The sequence below is a fragment of the Ovis canadensis genome, chromosome 3 (assembly GCF_042477335.2).
Source record: "Ovis canadensis isolate MfBH-ARS-UI-01 breed Bighorn chromosome 3, ARS-UI_OviCan_v2, whole genome shotgun sequence".
NCBI classification, from domain to species: Eukaryota; Metazoa; Chordata; class Mammalia; order Artiodactyla; family Bovidae; genus Ovis; species Ovis canadensis.
The window spans coordinates 28,611,328-28,638,601 of NC_091247.1; the positions used below are offsets into that span (position 1 = coordinate 28,611,328).

The window sequence follows — 27,274 nt, forward strand, 5'->3', positions numbered from 1 at the left end:
TTATCATCTCCCCCTGGCAGACTGTGACCTCTAAGAGGGCAGGGCTTCTTTCCTGGTTCATGGGAGCCTTAAGTCCCCACCAGGTACTCCATGACAGTGCAAGGTCACAGCATGCTGAACAAATGGAAGGCTGAGGGGCAGCGCCCCCAGGTCCACTGCCTCATCCAATACCCCCCAGCAACTCCCCTCCCCAGCCACAGTTCAGGGCTGCAGGTTCATTCTGTACACAAGTTGAAGGAGAGAGCAGGGAAAGGCAGGGGAAAGGGCCGTTCATGGACAGGAGGTCTGAGGGAAAGCCCAGCATGAACGCTGACACTTTCACCAGCCTCTCACATTGCCTCACTTCAATGATGATGCTTTCGGGCAGGAGATTTGAAGACTTTAAGGGAGAAACTGAAGGGCTCTAGAGAAAGAACGCAGTGATAGTGACACTGGGAAATAACACCAAAAAAAAAAAAAAAAAGTCAGGACACCTATCCCATCACGCTGCTGTGAAGCTGCTTAGTTGACAAGGCCCATACCCATACAAACCTCCTAGGATTTCGGGTGCTTCATTCCCAAATGTGAACAGATAACAAAGGAATGTCAGACACTTGAGGAAGCTTCTATTATAGATCAACATAAGCAAAAAGTGATAAAGAAAATTCAGAATGAATAGAGACAATGCATGATACAGCAAAACCCCCAAAATTTGCTTTCCTCAGAGAGAGAAACACCCACAAAGTTAAAAAAGACTCCACAAAAAGGGAACAAGGAACAAGAAATTATCTGTATGAAGGCTGAAATCAAAAGTTTAATTAGATGGATTCCAAGATAAGGCTGGGAAATTATCCATTTCGCATCATACAGAACTTTAAAAGAGTGAAAGATGAACAATGGAAAATGAAATCCATCAGCAGAATCTTTTCTGAAAGTTTAACATGTAAACAATCAGAAAACAAGCAGGAAAAAAATAGGAGAAAAGTTTTCAGGATGTAAGGATGCCAGTTTCCAGATTAAAAAGGATAAACAGCCCAAGGAATGTCATCACAAAACATAATAATGTGGATAAAGTGAAGATACCAAAACTGTCCAGAGAAAAAACAGGTCACACGAAGGACAAAGAACTCGAAATGGCATATTGCTCAAGGCAAAGCTTGGAGAATGGGAAGCTAGGCAGAAGCAGTAATGGCGGTGATGGGGTTGGGGGATGGCACACTAGCCTACTGCAGAGCCATCTGCCTGCCAAGAACAATTAGAAAAGCTAGAAAAAGTTGCTTAGTTGTTTTTTTTTTTTTTAAGTGTCTTTGGAAGTATCAAAGGCAGAAGAGACCTCAGTTCAGTTCAGTCGCTCAGTCGTGTCCAACTCTTTGTGACCCCGTGAATCGTAGACACCAGGCCTCCCTGTTCATCACCATCTCCTGGAGTTCACTCAGACTCATGTCCATTGAGTCCATGATGCCATCCAGCCATCTCATCCTCGGTTGTCTCCTTCTCCTCCTGCCCCCACTCCCTCCCAGCATCAGAGTCTTTTCCAATGAGTCAACTCTTCACATGAGGTGGCCAAAGTACTGGAGCTTCAGCTTTAGCATCCTTCCTTCCAAAGAAATCCCAGGGTTGATCTCCTTCAGAATGGACTGGTTGGATCTCCTTGCAGCCCAAGGGACCCTCAAGAGTCTTCTCCAACACCACAGTTCAAAAGCATCAATTCTTCGGCACTCAGCCTTCTTCACAGTCCAACTCTCACATCCATACATGACCACAGGAAAAACCATAGCCTTGACTAAATGGACCTTAGCAAAGTAATGTCTCTGCTTTTGAATATACTATCTAGGTTGGTCATAACTTTTCTTCCAAGGAGTAAGCATCTTTTAATTTCATGGCTGCAGTCACCATCTGCAGTGATTTTGGAGCCCCCAAAAATAAAGTCTGACACTGTTTCCCCATCTATTTCCCATGAAGTGATGGGACCGGATGCCATGATCTTCGTTTTCTGAATGTTGAGCTTTAAGCCAACTTTTTCACTCTCCTCTTTCACTTTCATCAAGAGGCTCTTTAGCTCCTCTTCACTTTCTGCCATAGGGTGGTGTCATCTGCATATCTGAGGTTATTGATATTTCTCCCGGCAATCTTGATTCCAGCTTGTGTTTCTTCCAGTCCAGCATTTCTCATGATGTATTCTGCATAGAAGTTAAATAAGCAGTGTGACAATATACAGCCTTGACGTACTCCTTTTCCTATTTGGAACCAGTCTGTTCCATGTCCAGTTCTAACTCTTGCTTCCTGACCTGCATACAGATTTCTCAAGAGGCAGGTTAGGTGTTCTCGTATTTCCATCTCTTTCAGAATTTTCCACAGTTTATTGTGATCCACACAGTCAAAGGCTTTGGCATAGTCAATAAAGCAGAAAGAGATGTTTTTCTGGAACTCTCTTGCTTTTTCCATGATCCAGCAGATGTTGGCAATTTGGTCTCTGGTTCCTCTGCCTTTTCTAAATCCAGCTTGAACATCTGGAAGTTCACGGTTCACGTATTGCTGAAGCCTGGCTTGGAGAATTTTGAGCATTACTTTACTAGCATGTGAGATGAGTGCAATTGTTCGGTAGTTTAAGCATTCTTTGGCATTGCCTTTCTTTGGAATTGGAATGAAAACAGACCTTTTCCAGTCCTGTGGCCACTGCTGAGTTTTCCAAACTTGTTGGCATATTGAGTGCAGCACTTTCACAGCACCATCTTTCAGGATTTGAAACAGCTCCACTGGAATTCCATCACGTCCACTAGCTTTGTTCGTAGTGATGCTTTCTAAGGCCCACTTGACTTCACTTTCCAAGATGTCTGGCTCTAGATTAGTGATCACATCATCATGATTATCTGGGTTGTGAAGATCTTTTTTGTACAGTTCTTCCGTGTATTCTTGCCACCTCTTCTTAATATCTTCTGCTTCTGTTAGGTCCAGACCATTTCTGTCCTTTATGGAGCCCATCTTTGCATGACATGTTCCCTTGGAATCTCTATAATTTTCTTAAAGAGATCTCTAGTCTTTCCCATTCTGTTCTTTTCCTCTATTTCTTTGCATTGATCACTGAAGAAGGCTTTCTTATTGCTTCTTGCTATTCTTTGGAACTCTGCATTCAGATGCTTATATCTTTCTTTTTCTCCTTTGCTTTTCGCCTCTCTTCTTTTCACAGCTATTTGTAAGGCCTCCCAGACAGTCATTTTGCTTTTTTGCATTTCTTTTCCATGGGGATGGTCTTGATCACTGTCTCCTGTACAATGTCACGAACCTCATTCCATAGTTCATCAGGCACTCTATCTATCAGATCTAGGCCCTTAAATCTATTTCTCACTTCCACTGTATAATCATAAGGGATTTGATTTAGGTTATACCTGAATGGTCTAGCGGTTTTCCCTACTTTCTTCAATTTAAGTCTGAATTTGGTAATAAGGAGTTCATGATCTGAGCCACACTCAGCTCCTGGTCTTGTTTTTGTTGACTGTATAGAGCTGCTTCATCTTTGGCTGCTAAGAATATAATCAGTCTGGTTTCGGTGTTGACTATCTGGTGATGTCCATGTGTAGAGTCTTCTCTTGTGTTGTTGGAAGAGGGTGTTTGCTATGACCAGTGCATTTTCTTGGCAAAACTCTATTAGTCTTTGCCCTGCTTCATTCCGCATTCCAAGGCCAAATTGCCTGTTACTCCAGGTGCTTCTTGACTTCCTACTTTTGCATTCCAGTCCCCTATAATGAAAAAGACATCTATTTTGGGTGTTAGTTCTAAAAGGTCTTGTAGGTCTTCATGAAACCATTCAACTTCAGCTTCTTCAGCGTTACTGGTTGGGACATAGACTTGGATAAGTGTGATATTGAATGGTTTGCCTTGGAGATGAACAGAGATCATTTTGTCATTTTTGAGATTGTATCCAAGTACTGCATTTTGGACTCTTTTGTTGACCATGATGGCTACTCCATTTCTTCTGAGGGATTCCTGCCCGCAGTAGTAGATATAATGGTCATCTGAGTTAAATTCACCCATTCCAGTCCATTTTAGTTCACTGATTCTTAGAATGTCGACGTTCACCCTTGCCATCTCGTTTGACCACTTCTAATCTGCCTTGATTCATATACCTGACATTCCAGGTTCCTATGCAATATTGCTCTTTACAGCATTGGATCTTGCTTCTATCACTAGTCACATGCATAACTGGGTATTGTTTTTGCTTTGGCTCCATCCCTTCATTCTTTCTGGAGTTATTTCTCCACTGATCCAGTAGCATATTGGGCACCTAATGACCTGGGGAGTTCCTCTTTTGGTATCCTAATGCTAGAGACAAAGGAAACTCTGAGAACTCTGAAACAAAGCTGAAACAGTTCTTTTTAGTCATTTACCAATTTGCAGGCAATGGCTATATGGCCAAGAGTTTCTGGAAATCTTCTGTGGCTCAAGGGTCAAAACTTGGGCGTTTGGTGCCCATTAAAGAGAAAGCATGCTGGGCTCTCAGTGGGAACTACTAATTGGCTACCCCTTACAAGCAGTGCTGTACCAGCCCTCACAAAGATAGCCCTGATTCAGCTCCATTCCTGATCGTATTAAAGTGATTGATCCTCATTATAACTGCTGTGCTAAGTCACTTCAGTCTCTTTGTGACTCTGTGGGCCACAGCCTGCCAGGCTCCTCTATTTATGGGATTCTCCAGGCAAGTACACTGGAGTGGGGTGCCATGCCCTCCTACAGGGGATCTTCCTGAGTCAGGGATCGAACCCACAACTCTTAAGTCTCCTGCATTGGCAGGTGGGTTCTTTACCTCTAGCGCCACCTGGGAAGCCTGACTATAACTGCTAGTCAAAAGCAAAAGTAAATCTCTCTAGAGGAAGACAGAAGCCTCATATTGCCTTAATAATTTTTCATATATCAATATAATTAGGTATTCAACTGAAGAAAGCAGTGATGGTTTATTTCAGTGTCAACTTGTCTGGGTTATGGGGTTAGCAGATATTTGGTCAAACATTATTCTGGGTGTGTCTAGGAGGGTGTTTTGGATGAGATTAACATTTGTGTCAGTAAGATCTAGTAAAGCAGACTGTCCTCCCCAATGTTAGTGGGCCTTACCCCATCAGTTGAAGGTCTGAGGAAAACAGAGGTTGAGTAAGAGAGAATTCCTTTGGCTTGCTGACTGTCTTTGAGGTGGGACACTGGTTTTTTCCCTGTCTTTGGACTCCAACTGAAATACTGGCTCTTCCTGGGTCTTGAGTTGGCCTGTGTTTGGACTCAAAACTTACACCACCAGTTCTCCTGGGTCTCTAGTTTACTGACTCCAGTTTTTAGGACTTGTCAGCCTCCATAACTGTGTTAGCCAATTCCTTATAGTTAGTCACTTTCTATTGGTTCTGTTCCTCTGGAGAACCCTAACATACAAACATACTGAGGAACAAGACAATGTAACTGAAAACAAAGAAGGAGAAAGCAGAAAAGAAATGTATAAGACACTTAGACAGTGAAATTATTAGATACAGTTTTCATTTATTTTTATTTCAAATATGTCATCTCTGAATTTTTACTTTTTAAGAATAAAAATGTACTTTAAAACACTGTTGACAATCCAAAGGAGAAAGTCAGACATGAACTTCAAAATAACCGTGATTAACATGATCACAAAATTAAGTGACAAGATATAGCATTTTAGGAAATGATAACTATGAAAACAATAAAATGGAAATTCTATAAGCAAAAAATAGAATGAATGAAACTGAGAATTCAACAGATGGATTTAAAAGAAGTATATTTATAGCTGAAGAGAGGGTTACTGAACTAGAAAATAGGGAAGAACAGCCAGATTGAAGCAACGAGAGAAAAAAAGTTACTATGTGAAAGTTATACCTCAATTTAAAAAATAAGCTCAAAAATCTAATATGGAGAACATATAAATATGTAATACCTATAATGCAAGTTGGAATACACAAGAATTTTGAGAAAAAGGGTTATAAAGGAAGGACAGTAAAAATGACTGGGAAGAATCACGAAGAGTTCTCAAAGAAGTTTGCATTGAGATGACTTGAAATGGTGGACAGAAGCCATCTGTTAGGTGTGGCAGGAAAAAGGAAGTGGACATATGAATTGTTAATACGAGGTAATAATGGTAATAATAGGAGGGAGTACTAGGTGTGTACAGGGCAGGCGTAGGGACTATGACCAAAGGGGACAAGTTGAGGCCACCTCCCTCAGAGGACCTTGAGAATTCCCCTGGCACCCTGATCATCAGAATCAGCCCCAAGATTTTATGAAATCACTTCTGAATCCATGTCAATCAGCATTCATACGACATGACTGCCCTCTGCAATAGGCACAAGAAGCTCCTCAGCACTTTTCTGAGGGTAGCAAGTTATGAAAGAGGAAAAGCTTGACTCTCTAACACTCAGCTTGACTTACACAGAAGCGCCCACAACTATGAAGGTGAGGAGATACAATTATTGGTTGCAGTGGAGTTTCTGGACTGCCTACAGACTTCATTTGTGTGTTGTTTCCTCTGGTCTCTTATGACTGACAATGGGAAATTATTTACTGTCTGGTTTCCGAGGAACGGGTTGTCAGAAACAGTGCTGGCCTTCAGTCTTTATCCATTTGTCAGTATATCTCCCCGATACCTGATAAAATCTAGCTTCTTCCCAACCAAACACAATTGGTCTGAATTGGCTCAGATCGTGAGATCTGAAAGCAACCACATTTCGTTCTTGTGAAGCATCTTTCATTTAGTGCCTGCTAGGCTTTTTCCACTTCAGGGAATTTTTTGAGGCCTACATTGCATATTGTTCACAGATTTTCCATAATAGCAAGAAGGGAGGGTAGACCAGCCTCATGCACACAGGGAAACCATATTAAAGAGTCTTTTCCTTTCTTAACCTTTACATTCATAGTTCTCATCTCCACAAACTGACAGACTTGCAAAGAATCTCTGGCTGGAATAAACAATAGCCACAAAAAACCAATTTCACAGAATTTTGCTCATCTGTTTCCACTTTCTGCTATGTTATCTCTTCACTGACTGCTATGCTCCATCCACTGGGGCTCAGAATCTGTTCTTCTGTGAACATCCAGTTCATTGGCATAATAAGGTCTGAACGTAGCAAGGCACGAGCTATGCTTTTCAGACCTGTATCCAACCAACTGCCAAGTTATTCACAAAGACAACAGCTTTGACTTAGCATGTGCCACTTGCTCGCTCACACCCCAGGGCCTCTTAAAGTCCTAGCCATTATGAAACTTGCAGTCTGATGAGATTTGAAATAGGTCCGCTTCACCCTAGCAGCAGGATTGAACAATGATGCTGATCCCAACCTGTGATTTTGTTATCACATTCAAAAATTAATAACAATCATGAGGCAAGCTAACAAGATAAACACCGATCCACAACCCAAATTATCTTGTGAAGGGGGAGAAGGCAGGGTTTATTAACAACAACAAAAAAAAACGTTGCAAGGAATGGAAAAAGCCTAACTAATTGAGTGGAGTTCAGTTCAGCTCAGTTCAGTCGCTCAGTCGTGTCTGACTCTTTACGACTCCAAGGACTGCAGCACGCCAGGCTTCCCTGTCCATCACCAACTCCTGGAGCTTGCTCAAATTGAATGGAGTAGGATGAGTTAAAAAGCTAGGATGGCTGCTATTGAGAATGCTGCTACTGACTGTGAGCTGCTATTGGTTTCAGGGGTGGGTTTTCCTGCAGAGAAACCATGAAGTTGATGCTACCCTTTATTTCCCCCTGTGATTGTTATCTCTTGCTGTGGAACAAGTTACCAAAAACTTTACCTCTCTGAACCAACTTTCTGTTATGAAGTCATAAAATCAAACTGCTTTTTTAAAAAGGAAAGAAAACATATAACCATTAAATTATTACAAAAATATGTGCCATTAAAAGAAAATTTTAAGGGTGAAAATCACTCCAAAACACAACATTCAAACACAACCTCTGTATTCATTTTATTTTCAAGTTTTTAAATGCATGCTATCTCTTGATATATAGTTGTGCTCTATATTCTCTTTATTATTATTATAGCATCCTTAATATTCTACAATTATTTTTCATGTCTTGGAATGTCTTTTGAAAATATACTTTTAATAATTGCACATTCCATATTCAAACTTTCCCTCATAGTTGGACATTAGGATGTTTACAATTTTTGATACAATAAATAGTATTTGTACATAAATGTGTTCTTTACTTTTGAGATTAGTTTCTTAATACACATTCCAAAGGAAGAATTAGTAGGCTCAAAGGCTATGAACACTTTTCATAGGAATTATTTTTTTCTGGTAACACATGATCATTGTAAAAAGTAGAAACAATATAGTCTCCACTTCCTATACACCCTTACTTCTACCTCCCCCAGAGACAACCACTGTAAGCCACATGGTATTTACCTGTTCAGACTTTCTAAAAATGCATACAGAGGTAGACACACACAACACTGAACTTTTTCTTTAAAATACTGAAATAGCAGCAACTCATTTTGATAACGGTTGAGGTACATTCATCAAACATCGAGTACTACCATAGTCAATAGGGTCACTATTAACTAGTACCGTATACTAGTTTATTAAGCACTGTGTCATACACTGTGCTAAGTACACCTTTCTGGACAGACTTTATTCTAACTCTCCCTCAGTGAATTATCTGTAAATGTCCTTTGTACCTTTATCTGAGAAGCTGCTATTCTTTTTCCTGATGTCCACAAATTCTTTTTTAATAATAAGACTAGTTAGTGGCTGAGAACATGGACTCTGGAGTTAAACAAATGTGGGTTCAAATTCTAGCACATCCCCAATAAGCTGTCTAACCTTGAACAAGTTACTTCTGTCCTTCTAAGTCTCAGTTTCCTCATGTATAAAATGGGAAAAGGACAGCCTCCTTCAAGAGTTGTTGAAAGAATTAAGTAAGGTCCTTAAATTATAATTATAGTCATATGATAAATAATTATAGTAAAATGGCTAATAATAATTTAATCTTTAATTATACTAAATATCTACAAGGGAATTAGATATCTTAAATACATCCTAATAAATGACAGTACACTTAAAAAAAAAACTTCTTCCTTACCTTCCTGAAATTTAAAAATTTATTAACTTTTATGATTGGAAAGAAAAGCCTTTAATTTAAAGAAAGGACTCACAAACCAACCATAAAACAACATTCTAGGGACTAAGAAAATCTGAATATGAACTATATTAGATAATACCATTAATTTTGTTAGGTGTGATGACATGGTAGTTATACAAGAAAAAAATCCTTCTTAAAAGATGCACAGTGAAGTTTTTAAGGGTGAGATATGAGGGCTTTAATTTATCTGAAAATATCTGAAGAAAAAAATAGGTAAAGAGAAAATATTAGTAGCTATGTTACTTCAGATAATGGCTATCTGGATATTTATTATACGTTTTTTTCATTCGAAATTTTTCATAATAAAACTTTTAAGTGATCAATTTTAAAAGACGTCTCTTTTTCCTTTCCATTAATATTAGTTTAGGTGATAATATTCACAATTCTACCAAAATGGACTGCAACTGAATAATATACCTTAAACTGCTTAAACACCCTTCCCAGGTTATGCCTAAGTTTCACCCGTACAAGCTGGGGCACCAGTGATTAGGTAAAGGTCCTCTTCTGTCACTAGGAGAATATTCTCAAAACTTGTTACAATGCCACATATATAATTACTTCATTGCCTAAACATATAAAAATATAGACAGTGGAGTTTGCTGGAATGCAGAAAGTCTCTGCGAAGTATATAACTGGGAACTTACACACAAAAAAGCAGGGCTTAAATCAGCATCCACTGACAGACCTCTGCCACCTTGCTGCTTAAATCCTGGAACTTAACACTTCAAAGAAATGAGAATGAAATATAGTCCCATCCCAGGCCTGAATCATTGAAATGAGAAAATCTGTCTTGGTAATGCTGTTTAACTGTATCAACACCTTTACTCAAGGGGACTAGCTGTACCTGTGGATAAGATCCTAGGTGCAAAGAACAAGAATACATGAAATACAGACAGGAAGATGTTTATTTTAGATAACTTGATAAACATTCCTCTCGCTTCCAAGGAATGATATGAGAAGACAGAGATGACATGCCACGAAAAGACCAAGGACAGATTTAATTGTCCATAACATCTTGAACATTCTACATTCCAACCTTTTGGAGAAAGTTCTAGTTCTCAAACTAGAGCATGCAGCAGAATCACCTGCATGCGTGTGTGCTTAGTCGTGTCCAACTGTTTGTGACCCACTGTAGCTGTTTGTAGCCCACCAGGTTCCTCTGTCCATGGGATTGTCCAGGCAAGAATACTGGAGTGGTAGCCATTCCCTTCTCCACGGGATCTTCCTGACCCAAGGACTGAAGCCAGGTCTCCTGCATTGTAGGCAGATTCTTTACCATCTGAGCTACCAGGGAAACCCCAGAATCACCTATAGTACTTGTTAAAAACACCGATTGGTGGGTCCCAGGCCTAGAGTTTAAGATTCTTAAGTGGTGCCGAATAATTTGCATTTCTCTCTGATCCCTGATGATGCTGATACTGCTTTGAGAACTACTGGCTCAGATGGATGAATCTAAAGCCTTATGTCATCAAATATATTCTACTCACAACTACTCCTGGACCAAGAAGAGTGCTTAGTTGCTCAGGAGCATCAGGCTCTTTGCAACTCTATGGACTGTAGCAGCCAGGCTCCTCTCTCCATGGAATTTTCCAGGTAAGAATACTGTAGTGGGTTGCCATTTCCTCCTCCAGAGGATCTTCCCAACCCAGAGATCAAAACTGTATCTCCTGACTCTCCTGCATTGGCAGGCCAATTCTTTACCACTGAGCCACCTGGGAAGCCCCAGGAAGAGGTGGTGATAAAATGTGTTTAAGCAGGAAATGTAAGGCTTTCTCTGGCTAGTAGCCACTTCACTTCATCTGCCCTATCTGTAGTAAGATAGTAAACATATCTCACTAACTCCTAATATATACCGAACTTTTAAGAGGATGAGGAGAATTTTCCATATCTGATAGTCTATCATGGACCACAAATACTAAAATGGCTCAATTTTTAAATCTGAAAAGTGTTCAGAAATTCTCGGATGAAATGCATTAGATAAAGTACTAAGTATTAACATGCATGAAGAATGTCCTATTATAAACTCCTGTTTTCACTTTCTTGCAGCTTTCCAAAAAATTAGCCCTTTGTGGTGAAATTTTCCATGCTTGGTTTCAGCCCAAAGGTGATTTTTTTTTTTGCAAAGTTTGAGAAAAATATATTAAATAGTTTTTGAGTTATGAAAAGATGAAAAAAGCCCACACAATTTTTCCACTTTGAAAGCAATTTCAGGATTTTTTTTTCATATGTAGATAACTGAAAAAATGGCTGAAGCTGAAACTTTCCATGTGTCTAGTTTTCAACAAGGCAGTCTGTGGGTAATTCAGAAAAGACAACGTGTGTGTGTGCACACATAAACAGATAACAAATATGTATTTAAAATATATTTACATGATTAGAAAAATAGCATTTCATTATAGTCTGCACAAACCTTCCCTAGAATAGGGGATTTATGAGAGTCTTTCACAAGCCAGAGTGGTTGTTGACTGCCTGACCCCTGTGGCTTTCTTGCACCGGGGTTCACTAATGGGTCATGTAGACACAACTGTAGAACTACTGTGCACTGTGTTTGCAGAATCTTCCAATTCCCTTCACATTCTATCCTTCCTTTTGCCCCAGCTCAATTCTAGGTTTCTGCTTCACTGTCTTTGGAGTTTAATTTCTGCCCTTGCCTGTGCCTCAGTACCAACTCCCTTGATCTTCCATGATCCAGACATTCAGCCATGTTCTTGCTTCTCCCAGTTCTCTCTTACTTCCCTCAAAAGCATCCACCCACTTCCCACTAAAACTCTCCTTGTGTATTTGAAGAACTCAAGTCTTAAATAATTAACAGTTGGAACCTTAAGTTTAGGTCAAATAGGTTTTGATGGTTTGTAAAAGCAACATGCTCTAATTATTTATAATCATAACTTTCCTAAATAACTCACGTGAAGGCCAACGATAGGAAAGCTAGAGAACAGAATATAAAGTCCTAGTTTTGCCATTTACTAGCTAACTAACATATAGATAAGATATAACTCCTTGGAACTTTGTTCTCCTTACCTGTAAAATGGGAAAAGATTAGGTGTTAATAACTTTGCTACACGTGAACATGTTTTGTAAATTTCAAATGAATGTTGGATAAACTGTATTAGTAATGATAATAACTTCAATTTTTAACTGTTTCAAGTTTCTGGGCTCATATGAAGAACCAAGCACAAGGCACAAAAACCCTTTTGCAAGGACATGAAGATTGAGAAAAATCCAAGTATTCAAGTGTGTAGGCTTAAAGGACAAAGAGGAAGAAATCTGTTCCAATAAACATTTCTATTTCATTTTCAGCATCTCTCTCTCTGCAAGGGCTATTCCCACCAGCAGAAGCTAAATTCTCTACCACTTACAGGGAAAAGATATTTCCTAGACCAACTTGCTCCTTAAGTTATCATCTTATCTTCTCCACTTCACTGGCCAATTCCTGGAGCACCTAACTTTCTTCAACCTCCTTCTCCTATTATTTCACTAAAAATGTTCTCTTCTAGGTTATCAATGACCTTCCGATTACCAATACCAGAAGCTTTAAATTTTCCTTCTCTTCAACTGTAGTTACACTCAACTTCTTTACCTTATCCCAGTTATCTACTCCTACCTAACACACCATCCTCAAATGTATTGTTTCTGATTCTGTGGGTCAGGAATTCAAACAGTGCTCAGCTAGACTTTGGCTCCACATGGCACAGAATTGGGTCACTTACTTGGCTGCTTCCCATAGCAGATGGAAAGTTTAAGAAGGTTTCACTCACTTCTGGGGCCTCATGATCCCCTTCTGGGTGGCCAGCCTGGGCTTCCTCATAGTTTGGTGGTCTCAGGGTTGCTAAACTCTAATTTGGCATTTGGCTTCCAAGAGGGAGAAAATGCAAGCTCCCAGTCCCCTTAAGGCCTGGGCTTGGAAGTACCAGAACGTCATCTCCTCTGCATCCTATTGGTGAAACCAGATCACGTACCCAGCCCAAATTCAAAGGGGAAGGGAAGGAGACTCACCTCCTGAGAAAGGAATGGCAAAGAATCTGTGATTGTCTTTAATCTACCACATTCCTATGCCTTTCAAGACATTCTCCTTCCTCTTTCCTTCACTTCTGTGGCATACTCTAGTCGAGGTTAAAGACCTTCAAGTTCCTTACCTCGACCTACAATAAGATATACATTCTATATTGTAACCTAGGATTTCAACACATACTCATAAAAACACATACTCAGAAAACATTCCACAATACATACCTTTATAACAATAAAATTAATATTTTCCATTCTATTTTATTTTGCTTTATTTTACTTTTATTATTTTTAAATGCTGTTTTATTGTTTACAAACATATGTTTCCCTCTCAGAAGAGGACTGTACTCCATGGCCTCCCTGCTGGTAGACTTGTTCATGTGAGTTTCTCTGTCCAGTGTAGTATGAGGAGTGACAAATGTCACTTCCAAGCAGAGGTTTTAAAATGCAAAGTGTGGCTCACTATTTCCTCTTTATTCTCTGCCATGAAAAGCTATTTCATCAACCTGGGCTCTGGAATAAGAGTGCATGGAGAGAATTACACGAGGGCAGCCTATCCTCAAAGAGTGATAAACAAATCTTTATTGTTAAAAGCCACTGATACTGTGTTACCAAGGCATAGTATACCATATCTTGACTAATCCACAGGCTCCAACCCACTGAAGTGAATTCAAGACCCACTAATGGATTGCAGCCAATTGTCTGGAAAATTATTATAAATTTTGCCTTTTTCTCTGCTTCCTCCTCTCCATCCTCCTTTCCATCAAATGAAGTCACTTTCCTAATATACATCTATGATCTGTTTCTTTTCTCTCTTTAACAATGTCCCTGGGTGAATCCTGTCTATTGTCTTCATTATTTCTCATCTGAACTAGCCAACTTGCCTATTCACTTGGTTGTTTACTTTTGATTCTATACTCTCTCTCCATTTCATTTCCTTTTCACTGAGAAGCTAATTTACCCAATGCATGACTATTATTATCACAGGTCCTTCAGTGGCTCCATGCTGTCCAGAAAAGAGAGTCTAAACTCTCTTGCATCTGCACTCTATCAGCCTAGGTTCTCCTGCCCCACTGCTCCCTTCATGCACACTGTGCTGCTTCCCTTACAGTGCCCAGGGATAAAAACCGTCTCTCTCTCTCTCTCTCTTTTTTTTCCCATACATTTCCTACTGTTTAGAATAGACTGCAACTTCCACCTTGCCCAAAAAAATCCCCATCAAATTCTATTTCTAACTACTGACTCATCCTTCCTTTGCTCAAACACCTGCTCTTCAATGATGCTTTTGTCTGATCGTCTCAGTTAGAAGTCACCTCTCTTTTCAAAACACTCAGAGCCTCATGAGACTTCATTTTGCCTTCTGCTTCTTATCAATTAATCTAGGGACAGGACTCTTGACAACAGTTACTTTGAGAAATGAATTATCTCCTACCCTTCCCCCACCTCTGGATTATCTTGACTGTTGAACACAACTTAGTGTAATCATATAAATATTTCTCATGAGCATGTCTAACTCTGCAGACAAGTAGGTTCACCAGAATAGTGTAAGTATACCACAAGCCCAATGACCTCATTTCTTTCAGAGTATTTGAATTTATTTTTTTCCTAATGTAGATGAGATGTACTTCTGATTCAACACACAGATGAGATGATCCAACACGTTCTTTTAACTCTTTCGGTAAAGTTTTTCAAGCTTCTCAGTTGTACTTGTGGTGTGTTTTGAGTATCTCGCTAAAATACTAAAATTTTGATTATCTACATACATCATGGGGATGCTCATAATAAACCAAAGAAAGTAAGCTATTATTTCTCTAAGAAATGTCAAAATCCATGTACTTAATTTTGCCAGTTTTACTCTTATATCTTCATTTAAGATGTGTCCATTTTTTACTTGAAAAGAAATTCTATGATTATCTATTTTCTCTATTTGCAGCAAATCAGTAGCAGCAAAGTATAAGTAGGGAGGAGAAATGGTACCTAACACTGACAGAGGAGATGGAATAACTATAAAATAAACAGACATGAGAATTCTTTTTTAAAAAAGCACTGTCATCTAAGAAATTTCAGGACATGGGCAAAATCCCTTTAACTGTATTTTACTGTATAATAGTATCAAAATGACATCCTTGAATCATTAGGGAAAAGTTCTTCTATAATCAACATACATTGTTGAAGAATGCAGATAAGTTAAAAATATGTTTTAGACAAGTTTTTACCCAAATGGATATAATGGTCTAGGGCTTTATAGAGTAAGTTTAAGTAATCTGGAAATTTCATTTAGAGAGAAGGTATTTTTGCCAACCAGATAGACAAAGAAAGCTCTATGGTATTGTGCATTTTCCCCAAGGAAGGCCAAATAATATAAAAAATTAAATTTTGAAGGATCTGGTACCCTTGGAAAGGGAGGAAGTGTTATCATTAAATGCCATATAAATTGTTAGAGGAAAACAAAAGCTAAATTACTTGAATTTCACTTTATGACTTAGTGCCCAGTTAAGAATCGGGGGCTTTCAACTCTCAACCTTGAACTTTATGCAATTTTTTGGAAGAATCAGATGGCACATTTTGAACATACAGAAGACTGATTTAAAGGAAAGTTCTAGATAGTGAGATGATTACATTTTTATCCCCATGTCACCCCTTCTGCCCCACATTGATAGAGCAGTATTCATGTGCTTCAGATGGTAAAGAATCTGCCTGCAATGCAGAAGACCGGGGTTCGATCCCTGGGGTTGAGATCCCCTAGAGGAAAGTATGGCACTCCACTCCAGTATTCTTGCCTGGAGAATGTAATGGACAGAGAAGCCTGGTGAGCTACAATCCATGGGGTTACAGAGAGTCAGACAGGACTGAGCAAATAATACTTTGGGGTCTAATCTACTACTCCATGACCTACAATGAAATGAGTTGCATATAGCTGGTTGTGTACACTCCAGGAACATTCCATACTATCTGGAGGCTCTGCCACCATCCAGAGATTTAGAGAACCATCAGATATATTCTTTAGATTTTCTTTATACCCACAGCTGGGCTTCCCTGGTGGCTGAGTAGTAAGAATCTGCCTGCTAATGCAAGAGACATGGGTTTAATCCTTGGATCAGGAAGATCCTCTGGAGAAGGAAATGGTAACCCATTCTAGTATTCTTGCCTGGTAAATCCCATGGACAGAGGAGCCTGGCGGCCTACAGTCCGTGGGGTCACAAAAGAGTTGGACATGACTTAGTGACTAAACAACAACAACATATCTACAGTTATTGTAATCATATCTTACCCCTAGATTAAGACAGAGCCAAGGCTGAAACCTGGCAAGGCATTTTTCTCTCCATTTTTACCTATAAAATTAAAGATGGGACTTGACTGTCTCTAAAGATCCTACTAATTCACTGGGAAAGACTTTGATGCTGGGAGGGATTGGGGGCCAGGAGAAGAAGGGGACAACAGAGGATGAAATGGCTGGATGGCACCACTGACTCTATGGACATGAATCTGAGTGAACTCCGGGAGTTGGTGACGGACAGGGAGGCCTGACGTGCTGCGATTCATGGGGTCGCAAAGAGTCGGACACGACTGAGCAACTGAACTGAACTGAATGGAATCTGAAATTGTGTTTATTTTGAATCATGACAGTGCTATTGAACAATCTTCCAACTATCTATTTTCTCAAGTTTCTTTTAAAAATTCTTTATTCTGGACATTCATGTCAAAATATATGAAGACTTATATAATTCTTAAATTATAATTTCTATATATAGAAATTATATATAGATATAATTCTACCAAATTTGCTTAAAGAAACAAAATTTTTAATATGAGATTTTTAAGAGTGGGTCAATTATTTCCTTCAGTATATTAAAAAATAGGTCAATATTATGTGTAAAATATATAGTAAGTCTCTTAAAATCATTTTATGACCATAGTTTCCTATCATTAGTTACAAAAATATTATAAAGAACTGAACCAAAATAAAACCAAATAAACCAGCTACTAAGCTACACATATGTCCTCAAAAATCTTATGGGAGTCAAATATTCCAGTAAAAATAACATAAGAGATGGAAACACAAGTTTCTTATTATCACACTTCATATGTTGTAAAACATAACAGCTAACTTATTTTTGGCAAAATGATTAGGGATTGCAACACTCTGGCTAATACAAACTTATTTGATTGTCAAATACATCTTAAATGGAGCGTATCATGCTAACTTCAGGCATGCAGGCACTGTGCCGTCTGAGATTAGGCCAGAGACACTGAAATTTCAACACTTCAGTAGGGATCACACCACCATTATTAGCTGGGCCAGGTGTTTAAAGAGGGGTGTGTATTGGGGGGAGGACTTCAACAGTGCAGTTAATTGAAACCAGATAAAGCTTTTGAATAATAATAAAAAAAAAATCATGCAGATGTTCACCCTCCTCCCCGGGTAACCTCTATGGACAATTTACTGCATGCGCTATTTTCTAGAGTACACCCTTTATAAGAAAACACAGCCTTTTGTGTTTCTCTGGAAACTCTATAATCACAGCATGAGTTATGTCTCCACAATTAGACTAGGTTAAGCTCATGTTTCATCTGCCTTTTCTCTTTTCACCACTATTCCTGCAAGGGCAGGAACACCTGAAAGCAGATCCTTAATGAGAAAGTGACAGAGCTGAGGAAGCTGCAAGAAGCTACACTAACTGTAAGATGCATGGTACTACTTTCCCAACAGATATGTGAACACAAGCCAAAAAGAGAGAGAGGTTCAAAACAAAAGTGCTCAACAATGATTTTCAAATATGCACAGGAGAAGCTGAACATTACATGCAGAATGGATGTGGAGCAAATGAACAAAAACTGAAAGGAAAGATCTCTAGGTTAACAAATCGAAGGACTCAGAAATGGATCTTTTCTTTCCTAGGTTTACAGAATGGTGTATTTGTCAGGGTTCCGCAGAGAATCAGACTCCAAACATTTATTATAGGGATTGGCTCACACACTCAGAGAGGCTAAGAGGTCCCACACCACATGATACCTGCAAGCTGGAAACCAGGAAAGTGAGTTGTATAATTCAGTCCAAGTTCAAAAACGTGAGAACCAGGGGAATAGGTGAGGCCAAAGGCTTGAGACCTGGAACTACAATGTCACAGGGCAGGAAAAGATGGCTGTTTCAACTCTAGGAGAGAGAAAGAAGGAATCTGCCCTTCCTGGAATTTTTGCTCCATTTGTGCCCTCAACAGACTGGATGATGCCCACCACCATGATCAGGGCAGATCTTTTTCACTCAGTCCAGTTCAAATGCTGATTTTCTCTGGTCCTCACAGACATACTCAGAAATGTTTTACTATCTGAGTACCCCTTAGACCAATAAGGCTGACATGTAAAACTAACCATCACAAATAATAATGCTATTATTATTTCAAACATGCAAGTACACTTTCAAAAATGGTTTTAAAGCTTTTGAAACACTTGGAACAACTAATAACCAAAAATAATACTTCATATCAGTTTGCTACATTTTATTTGACAGGACCAAGTTACTTCCTATACCAGGAAATGTATTCAGTATTTTAATTTATATATCCACATGCTTGACAGTACATCACACAAGTGAAATACTAACTGGGATAGTTGTGGGGTGGGCAGCCTCTGACTCGGCCCCCAGTGACCCTCGCCTTTTAATATTCATGCTTTAGTATACTCCACTCCCCTTGAGTTTGTGCTGGATTTAGTAATTTGTTTCTAACAAAGAGAATACTGTAAAAGCAGTGAGATATCATTTCTGTAATTAAGTTACGGTCTGTGACTTCCATCTTGCCAGCAGACTCTTTCTCTGGCTCTTCTCCCAGACTTGCTCTGATGGGGCAAGTTAGACAGGCCCACATTCTAACGAACCGAGGGTGGCCTCTACCCAACTGCCAGTGGTGAGCCGAGGCCCTCAGTCCAACAAACTTGAAGGAGTGAACTGAGGCAGATTCTCCTCAATTCAGTTCTTCACATGAGACCATGGCCCTGGAAGACACTTTGATTACAGTCTCGTGAGAGACCCTGAACCAGAGGAGCCAGCCAAGTTATGACCAGATCCACAGAAACTGGGAGAGAATAAATGTGTAGTGCTTTATACTGTTAAGTTTTGACCTGAGATTACTAACACAGTAGTTAACCTAATGACTGAACCAGTGCTTCCAGTTATTCCCACTATGATAATAATAGCTAATACTTATATAAAACTTTTAAGTTCTAGGTATCATTCTTTATATGAAAGAAAGTGAAAGTGAAGTCGCTCAGTCGTGTCCGACTCTTTGCTACTCCATGGACTGTAGCCTACTAGGCTCCTCCGTCCATGGGATTTTCCAGGCAAGAGTACTGGAGTGGGTTGTCATTTCCTTCTCCAGGGGCTCTTCCCAGCCCAGGGATCTAACCTGGGTCTCCTGCATTGTAGGCAGACACTTTTATCATCTGAGCCACCATTCTTTATATAGTTTCTCACAAAAGTCCTTTGAAGAACATATTACTATTCCCTTTTACAGATGAGGACACAGAGGTAGAGGGAGGCTCAGTAACTCGCCCAAGGTCACATAAGCAAAGTTTGACAGCAACTGTCCGAGCCTAGGTGTCTTGTTTCCAGAGCAGGGAGTCATAGCAACTGTGCAAAGAGAACTGCTAAGGGCTAGGACTAGATATTATGCAAACAGTAACCTCATAAAATGGTACCAGAGGAGCTTCAGAGGCATAACAGAGATTAGAAGCCATGTTAAATGCTAAAAAAAAAAAAAAGGAGGGGGGGGAAGCCTGCTTTCTGATTGAAATGCCTTATCTAGGGGCGGGGGGAAATAGAGTAGAATCAATACTATAGTGAATGGAATGTGATCTAGAATTCATTGAATTCACACTTAAAATGAAATATATACTTTCTTATACCCAATGTGAGAAATTAACAGCCCCCTTTTGGTATGAAACACCACACCCCAGGAGGTTACAGTTGTACTTTTCCCAATGGCAATTATAAGTAAGAAGTTAAGTGTGTTAAGCCGGTGGGAAAAGGAGCAAATTTCTAGTGAGCTGTGAGGCTAAAGGAGATCAGTCCTGGGTGTTCATTGGAAGGACTGATGTTGAAGCTGAAACTCCAATACTTTGGCCACCTGATGCGAAGAGCTGACTCATTTGAAAAGACCCTGATGATGAGAAAGATTGAAAGCAGGAGGAGAAGGGGATGACAGAGGATGAGATGGCTGGATGGCATCACCGACTCAATGGACATGGATTTGGGTGGACTCTGGCAGTTGGTGATGGACAGGGAGGCCTGGCGTGATGCAGTTCATGGGGTTGCAAAGAGTTGGACATGACTGAGCGACTGAACTGAACTGAACTGAGACACCACTGAGGATGTTTTATCACATGGAGTGAAAATCTCCCAGGCTAGGGAGGTTCCAGGAAAGAATCATTCCTGTCTTGCCTTCAGATTACCAGGTTAAATAGCACTCCTTCATGCTCCCACACACTCTCTCTATTCATATAAGACACTAGGTACCCTACCTATGGGTTAGTCTGTGTTTTCCATTAGGCTTCAGGCTCTCTTGGCCCCACAGACTGTTTTATTTACTGGGATGTCATCAAAACGCAGCATGAGGCCTGTTACATGGCAAGTGCTGAATATGCAAGTTTGTTGAAGAAGGAAATAATTTATGTTGTGAATCACATTTAATGCATCATTTCAATGGTATATGTCAGTAAAGGTATGAGGTTTTGTTTTGTTTTGAAGTGTTGTATAGTTCGCTAGCTTTCCTCGAACTTTAAACAGGTCTTTATGTCTCCAGTGTCTCACTTATTATCTGCTGCACAGTGGCACGCAGTAAGTATTTATGAATGAGTGTCTCAAAAGGCTGCCAAGCTACAAAGCAGTAAGGATGCAGACTTATGACTAAATAACGATCTAGTGTTCCTTAAGCACAGCTGTTTTCCTGTCAACAAGGGTGATGATAAATCTTCCTCCTTTTGAGAGGCGGTATGAGAATTTACTGGACATGAATCTGAGCAAACTCCAGGAGATAGTAAAAGACAGGGTAGCCTGGCGTGTTGCAGTCCATAGAGTCGCAAAGGGTTGAACACAACTTAGCAACTAAACAAGAGCAAAAATGAATATTTATACAATTCTCTTCCTAGACAAGATTCTTGCCTCAGTCTTAGTTGGTGACTGCCTTTAAATAATCCTTTATGAACGACAGCAGGTTATATGTAACTTAAAAACTCCAGATCACCCTAGATTAAAAGACATTTGCTCAACTAAAATATTATAAATTAACTATCTGTTGTTGTTCAGTCATTCAGTTGTGTCCAACTCTTTGCATCCCCATGGACTGCAGCATACCAGGCTTCCCTGTCCTTCACTATTTCCTGGAGTTTGCTCAAACTCATGTCCACTTAGTCAGTGATCCCATCTCAACCATCTCATCCTCATCCAACTCATCTCATCCTCACCCTCTTTTCCTCCTGTCCTCAATCTTTCCCAACATCAGGGTCTTTTCCAATGAGTCGGCTCTTTGCATCAGGTGGCCAAAGTATTTGAGCTTCCGCTTCAGTTTTTTCAATGAATATTCAGGTCGATTTCCTTTAGGACTGACTGATTTGATCTCCCTGCAGTCCACGAGACTCTCAAGTCTCTCCAGCACCACAATTTGAAACCATCAATACTTCGGCATTCTTTATGATCCAACTCACATTTGTACACGACTACTGGAAAAACCATAGCTTTGACTATATGAACCTTTGTCACCAAAGTTATGTCTCTGCTTTTTAATATGCTGTCTAGGTTTGTCACAGTTTACCTTCCAAGGAGCAAGTGTCTTTTAATTTCATGGCTGCAGTCACCATCTTCAGTGATTCTGGAGCTCAAGGAAATAAAATCTATCACTGTTTCCACTTTTCCCCCTTCTACTTGCCACAAAGTGATGGGATCACATGCCATGATCTTAGTTTTATGAATTTACTATGCTTTAATTTTTTAAAACACAGGCATTTATTCAGAAAATTCCTACCTCCTTCAGCATTATTTTTGAAATATTGTGGGAAAGGTATGAACATACATTCAACACGGGCCCACAGTACTACAGAGATAGGCTAAAGGTAGCCACCAAGGATCCCCCTCTGTGTTCTACTTATCAATTAAAGAAGAGACAAAAGAGCAAAGGACATCTGAGAGGACTTGCGCAAGTGCACAGTCACCTCCGGAGGCATACTTACTGGGAGCTCAGGTGCGTGCTTCAGAATCTCAAGGGAAAAATAAGAGCCTATGGAATGGCCAATGACCACAAGCTTCATTTCCTTTGGCACTTGAGTTCTCAGGAAAGCTAATTTGTGTTCTACTTGACCATGGAGTCCATAGATGTCCTTAATTTCTTCAGCATTTGGATCTAAAAGAAAACATATAAGTACTTTTCATTCAGTAAGTGAAAGCAATCATTTCACCAGGGAAAATATCTTAATGAAAAAAAAAGAAAAAACAATAGCAATAGCAGTAGCTATCATTTATTGAAAGCCTACCATGTGCAAGCCACAATGTTGGTGTTTTATTTAAATTATATTTATCAATCTTCACAACAACCCAGGAAAGGAATATTCTTATCTTCATTTTATAGAAGAAAATACCAAAACTCAGATGTTAGGAAATAGATTGGCAGTTACACAGCTATGAAACGGGACCAGTGAGATTCCAACCCAGGTCTCTGTCCTTGAAGCCTGTGACTCTCAATTATTCCCTGAACTATTGTAGTTTAGGCCAGTGGTTTTCAAATTTTAGCATGCATCAGGATCCTCCGGAAGACTTGTTAAAACACGGATTCCTAGGCCCCATTACCAGTCTCTGACTCAGTGGGTCTGGGCTGGAGCTGGATGCATTTCTAAGTTTCTAGAAAATGCTGATCCTGCTGGTCCCAGGACCACACATTGAAAACCACTGGTTAGGTTCAGTTATATGACTAGTAGACAGCCAAGAAAATCTATGACACTGCTTTGATAATCTTTGTTTGTTTAGAGAAATCAAGACTGAAACATTTAAGTAGAAATGTTTCAAACTTTCCTTTTAACCAGCACAGTCCTGACCCAAAATATTCTTTCTTCCTTTCACAAGGAAGAGCTGTCTTCTATTCTTCAAGATCTAGCTGGCTTCTAGTCTTCAAATTTTTATCTAGCTAATTTTTAGGAAAAGTGAATGAGCCTTCCTTTGTGTTTAACTCGTATCCCATTCTTATTCAGCATTTAATTTTACTTGTAGAACTGTCTTTTCATTTCCTCCTTTAGACTGTGAGCTCCTTGAAGGCAAGGTCCATCTTTCATTTCTGCATCCTCTGTGAATAGCACCCAGTAAATATCATTGTTGAATGAAAATATGAACTGACTAGAAAATTTCAGAGCATGCTGCCAGCTCTGATACTCTATGAGCAGAGAAAACTTCAATAGGTTTTCCCTGTGGTGTTGGAGAAGACTCTTGAGAGTCCCTTGGACTGCAAGGAGATCCAACCAGTCCATTCTAAAGGAGATCAGTCCTGGGTGTTCTTTGGAAGGAATGATGCTAAAGCTGAAACTCCAGTACTTTGGCCACCTCATGTGAAGAGTTGACTCACTGGAAGACTCTGATGCTGGGAGGGATTGGGGGCAGGAGGAGTAGGGGACGACAGAGGATGAGATGGCTGGATGGCATCAGCGACTTGATGGACATGAACTTGGGTAAACTCCGGGAGTTGGTGATGGACAGGGAGGCTGGGGTCGCAAAGAGTTGGGCACGACTGAGGGACTAAACTGAACTGAATGAACATGTATCAGGGTTTTAACCTCAACAACAGGGTGCAGTATATTTCAAAATTTCACAAGGTAGTCAATGTCTTTCTAAAATTTGAATCATTGGAATACTAAAGTTCTTGCCTTCATGATTCCTATAAGGTACTGATGCAAACTATAATAAAAGTATCTAAAACTCATTTTGAAGAACTGCTCTTCAGTTTCATCTGTACATGCTGGTTTTTCTTCCTTCAGTGCTCAGTGCCCTCTTAATCTAGTTAACTAACTCCTTTTTATCCTTCAAACTCTCAACCAGTGTTACCTCCCTCCTCTGAGAAGCCTTTTCGTGGCTCAGTCTATGAGGAGTAAAGCAGCCCTCTCTCTTTCAGTTTCTGCAACATCCCATGTCTGTCTCACTACATGATTCCTAATTTACTACTGCTGTACTATTCATGTCTTGCTTATCTTTTTCTCCAATGCCTGGCATACAGTTACTGAAGAGCCTTTTGCTGGATCACTGAGGCTTAGTTCCCTATTTCAGCGGTACTATGGAAATAGGCCATTTCCCCGGTGACCCGTGTTCTGCTCTGATCCTTCTTTCCAGGTCAGTCTAGAATTCATTCTCCATTTAACAAGGAAGTCCAACATAAAACAGAATTGGGAAGAGACAGAATTTGATTTTCATAGGGCCTCTGATGTCTCCAAATCCAAATTTTGATTTAGTTAATATTCTATTTGAGTTCTTTACACTCACTATGCTCATAAATTTTCTCTGATCACTCTACCCAGGAGTGATCACATTGTTCTGATACCCCAAAACAAATACCTATAATATGTGTGACCAAGTTCTTTATTTTTCAAAATAGACAACTTTTGAAAATGTTGAAGTTGTCCTTTCATTGGGACAGTATGGTATTGTACAAAGATCAGGAGCACCAGAGACAAGATAATCTGGTTCTAAATTCCAGCTAAGCCCCTCACTAAGTGACTCATGCAAATCCTTCAACCTCTGGCTGAAGTCTCTTTACATATAAACAGGAGATAGCAGTTTTAGCCTCTGAGGAATGTTGCTTGCATAACACTTTAGAGCACAGAGGAAGGGTCTGGCACAAACTATGTCAGAAATGAAACTCATCATTGCTATCATTCCAATTCCTGTCATTTAAGGCCTCCCTCAAATAGACACCAAAAATATTTACATGGTTAGAGCAAAGAGAAAGAAAATGAGCTAAATACAATAAACATTTAAAAACTTCATTGATCCTACAAATAAGGCCCTATAACATATTTAAGGATGCTGCTGCTGCTGCTAAGTCGCTTCAGTCATGTCAGACTCTGTGCGACCCCACAGATGGCAGCCCACCAGGCTCCCCCGTCCCTGGGATTCTCCAGGCAAGAACACTGGAGTGGGTTGCCATTTCCTTCTCCAATGCAGGAAAGTGAAAAGTGAAATTGAAGTCACTCAGTCGTGTCCGACTCTTAGTGACCCCATGGACTGCAGCCTACCAAGCTCCTCTGTCCATGGGATTTTCCAGGCAAGAGTACTGGAGTGGGTCGCCATTGCCTTCTCTGTATTTAAGGATGATTATAATTCAAATCATTACTGAAATGAATATTTCAGAGGTAAGTCTGTCTTTAACTCTGGGAATTGCTCAAGGATTGCCAAGATAAACACACCATTTAGTGTTTTCTGAAGTAACGAGATTAATGGGGAAAGTACTTTGTATAAAAAAACAATCAATAATAAAAAATTTCAATGTGCTCTCTGGATATTACTTTACTAGCAAAACCTAAAAGCCAAAAGAGTATCTATATACTTGACTGTATACTTTCTCTATTATTAATATACTCTGAAAAAATTCTAGGAATCATTAGCTTACTCTCCATAAAACACTGCAAAAAAATCACATTCAACTGTATTAAAATCAGGATAACATGGAAATGATTTATAGCATTCTTATTACAGGGAAAATGTCCTCCAAGTTACAGTCAACTAAGTATATTTGGAACAAACTGTTTCTAAATTGAAGACTGCCTGAATTAATGGGTGGGATCACTCACCTAGAGCCAGACATCCTGGAATGCGAAGTCAAGTGGGCCTTAGAAAGCATCATTATGAACAAAGCTACTGGAGGTGATGGAATTCCAGTGGAGCTATTTCAAATCCTAAAAGATGATGCTGTGAATGTGCTGCACTCAATATGCCAGCAAATTTGGAAAACTCAGCAGTGGCCACAGAACTGGAAAAGGTCAGTTTTCATTCCAATCCCAAAGAAAGGCAATGCCAAAGAATGCTCAAACTACCGCACAACCGCACTCATCTCACATGCTAGTAAACTAATGCTCAAATTTCTCTAAGGAAGGCTTCAACAGTACGTGAACCATGAACTTCCAGATGTTCAGGCTGGGTTTAGAAAAGGCAGAGGAACCAGAGATCAAATTGCCAACATCCGCTGGATCATCGAAAAAGCAACAGAGTTCCAGAAAAGCATCTCTTTCTGCTTTATTGACTATGCCAAAGCCTTTGACTGTGTGGATCACGATAAACTGCGGAAAATTCCGAAAGAGATGGGAATACCAGGCCACCTGACCTGCCTCTTGAGAAATCTGTATGCAGCTCAGGAAGCAACAGTTTGAGCTGGACATGGAACAACAGACTGGTTCCAAATAGGAAAAGGAGTTCGTCAAGGCTGTATATTGTCACTCTGCTTATTTAATTCATAAGCAGAGTACATCATGAGAAACGCTGGGCTGGATGAAGCACAAGCTGGAATCAAGACTGCCGGGAGAATTATCAATAACCTCAGACATGCAGATGATACCACCCTTATGGTGGAAAGTGAAGAACTAAAGAGCCTCTTGATGAAAGTGAAAGAGGAGAGTGAAAAAGTTGGCTTAAAACTCAACATTCAGAAAACTAAGATCATGGTCCCATCACTTCATGGCAAATAGATGGGGAAACAATGGAAACAGTGACAGACTATTTTTGGGAGGGCTCCAAAATCACTGCAGATGGCGACTGCAGCCATGAAATTAAAAGACACTTATTCCTTGGAAGTAAAGCTATGACCAACCTAGACAGCATATTCAAAAGCAGAGACATTACTTTGCCAACAAAGGTCTGTCTAGTCAAAGCTATGGTTTTTCCAGTAGTCACGTATGGATGTGAGAGTTGGACTATAAAGAAAGCTGAGCACTGATGAATTGATGCTTTTGAACTGTGGTGTTGGAGAAGACTCTTGAGAGTCCTTTGGACTGCAAGGAGATCCAACCAGCACACCTTAAAGGAAATCAGTCCTAAATATTCATTGAAACGACTGATGCTGAAGCTGAAACTCTAATACTTTGGCCACCTGATGTGAAGAACTGACTCACTGGAAAAGACCCTGA

At 39.8% G+C, this 27,274-nt stretch overlaps 1 protein-coding gene across 15 annotated transcripts in view; it reads right to left on the reverse strand.

Moving 5' to 3' along the window:
* LDAH (lipid droplet associated hydrolase) overlaps positions 1-27,274 on the reverse strand; it is a 101,386-nt gene that overhangs the window by 47,162 nt on the left and 26,950 nt on the right. For all 15 annotated transcript variants that reach the window (XM_069582656.1, XM_069582653.1, XM_069582654.1 and 12 more), the window contains exon 4: positions 22,352-22,521. In XM_069582656.1, the coding sequence (XP_069438757.1) occupies positions 22,352-22,521 (170 nt within the window). The remainder of the gene's footprint in view (positions 1-22,351; positions 22,522-27,274) is intronic.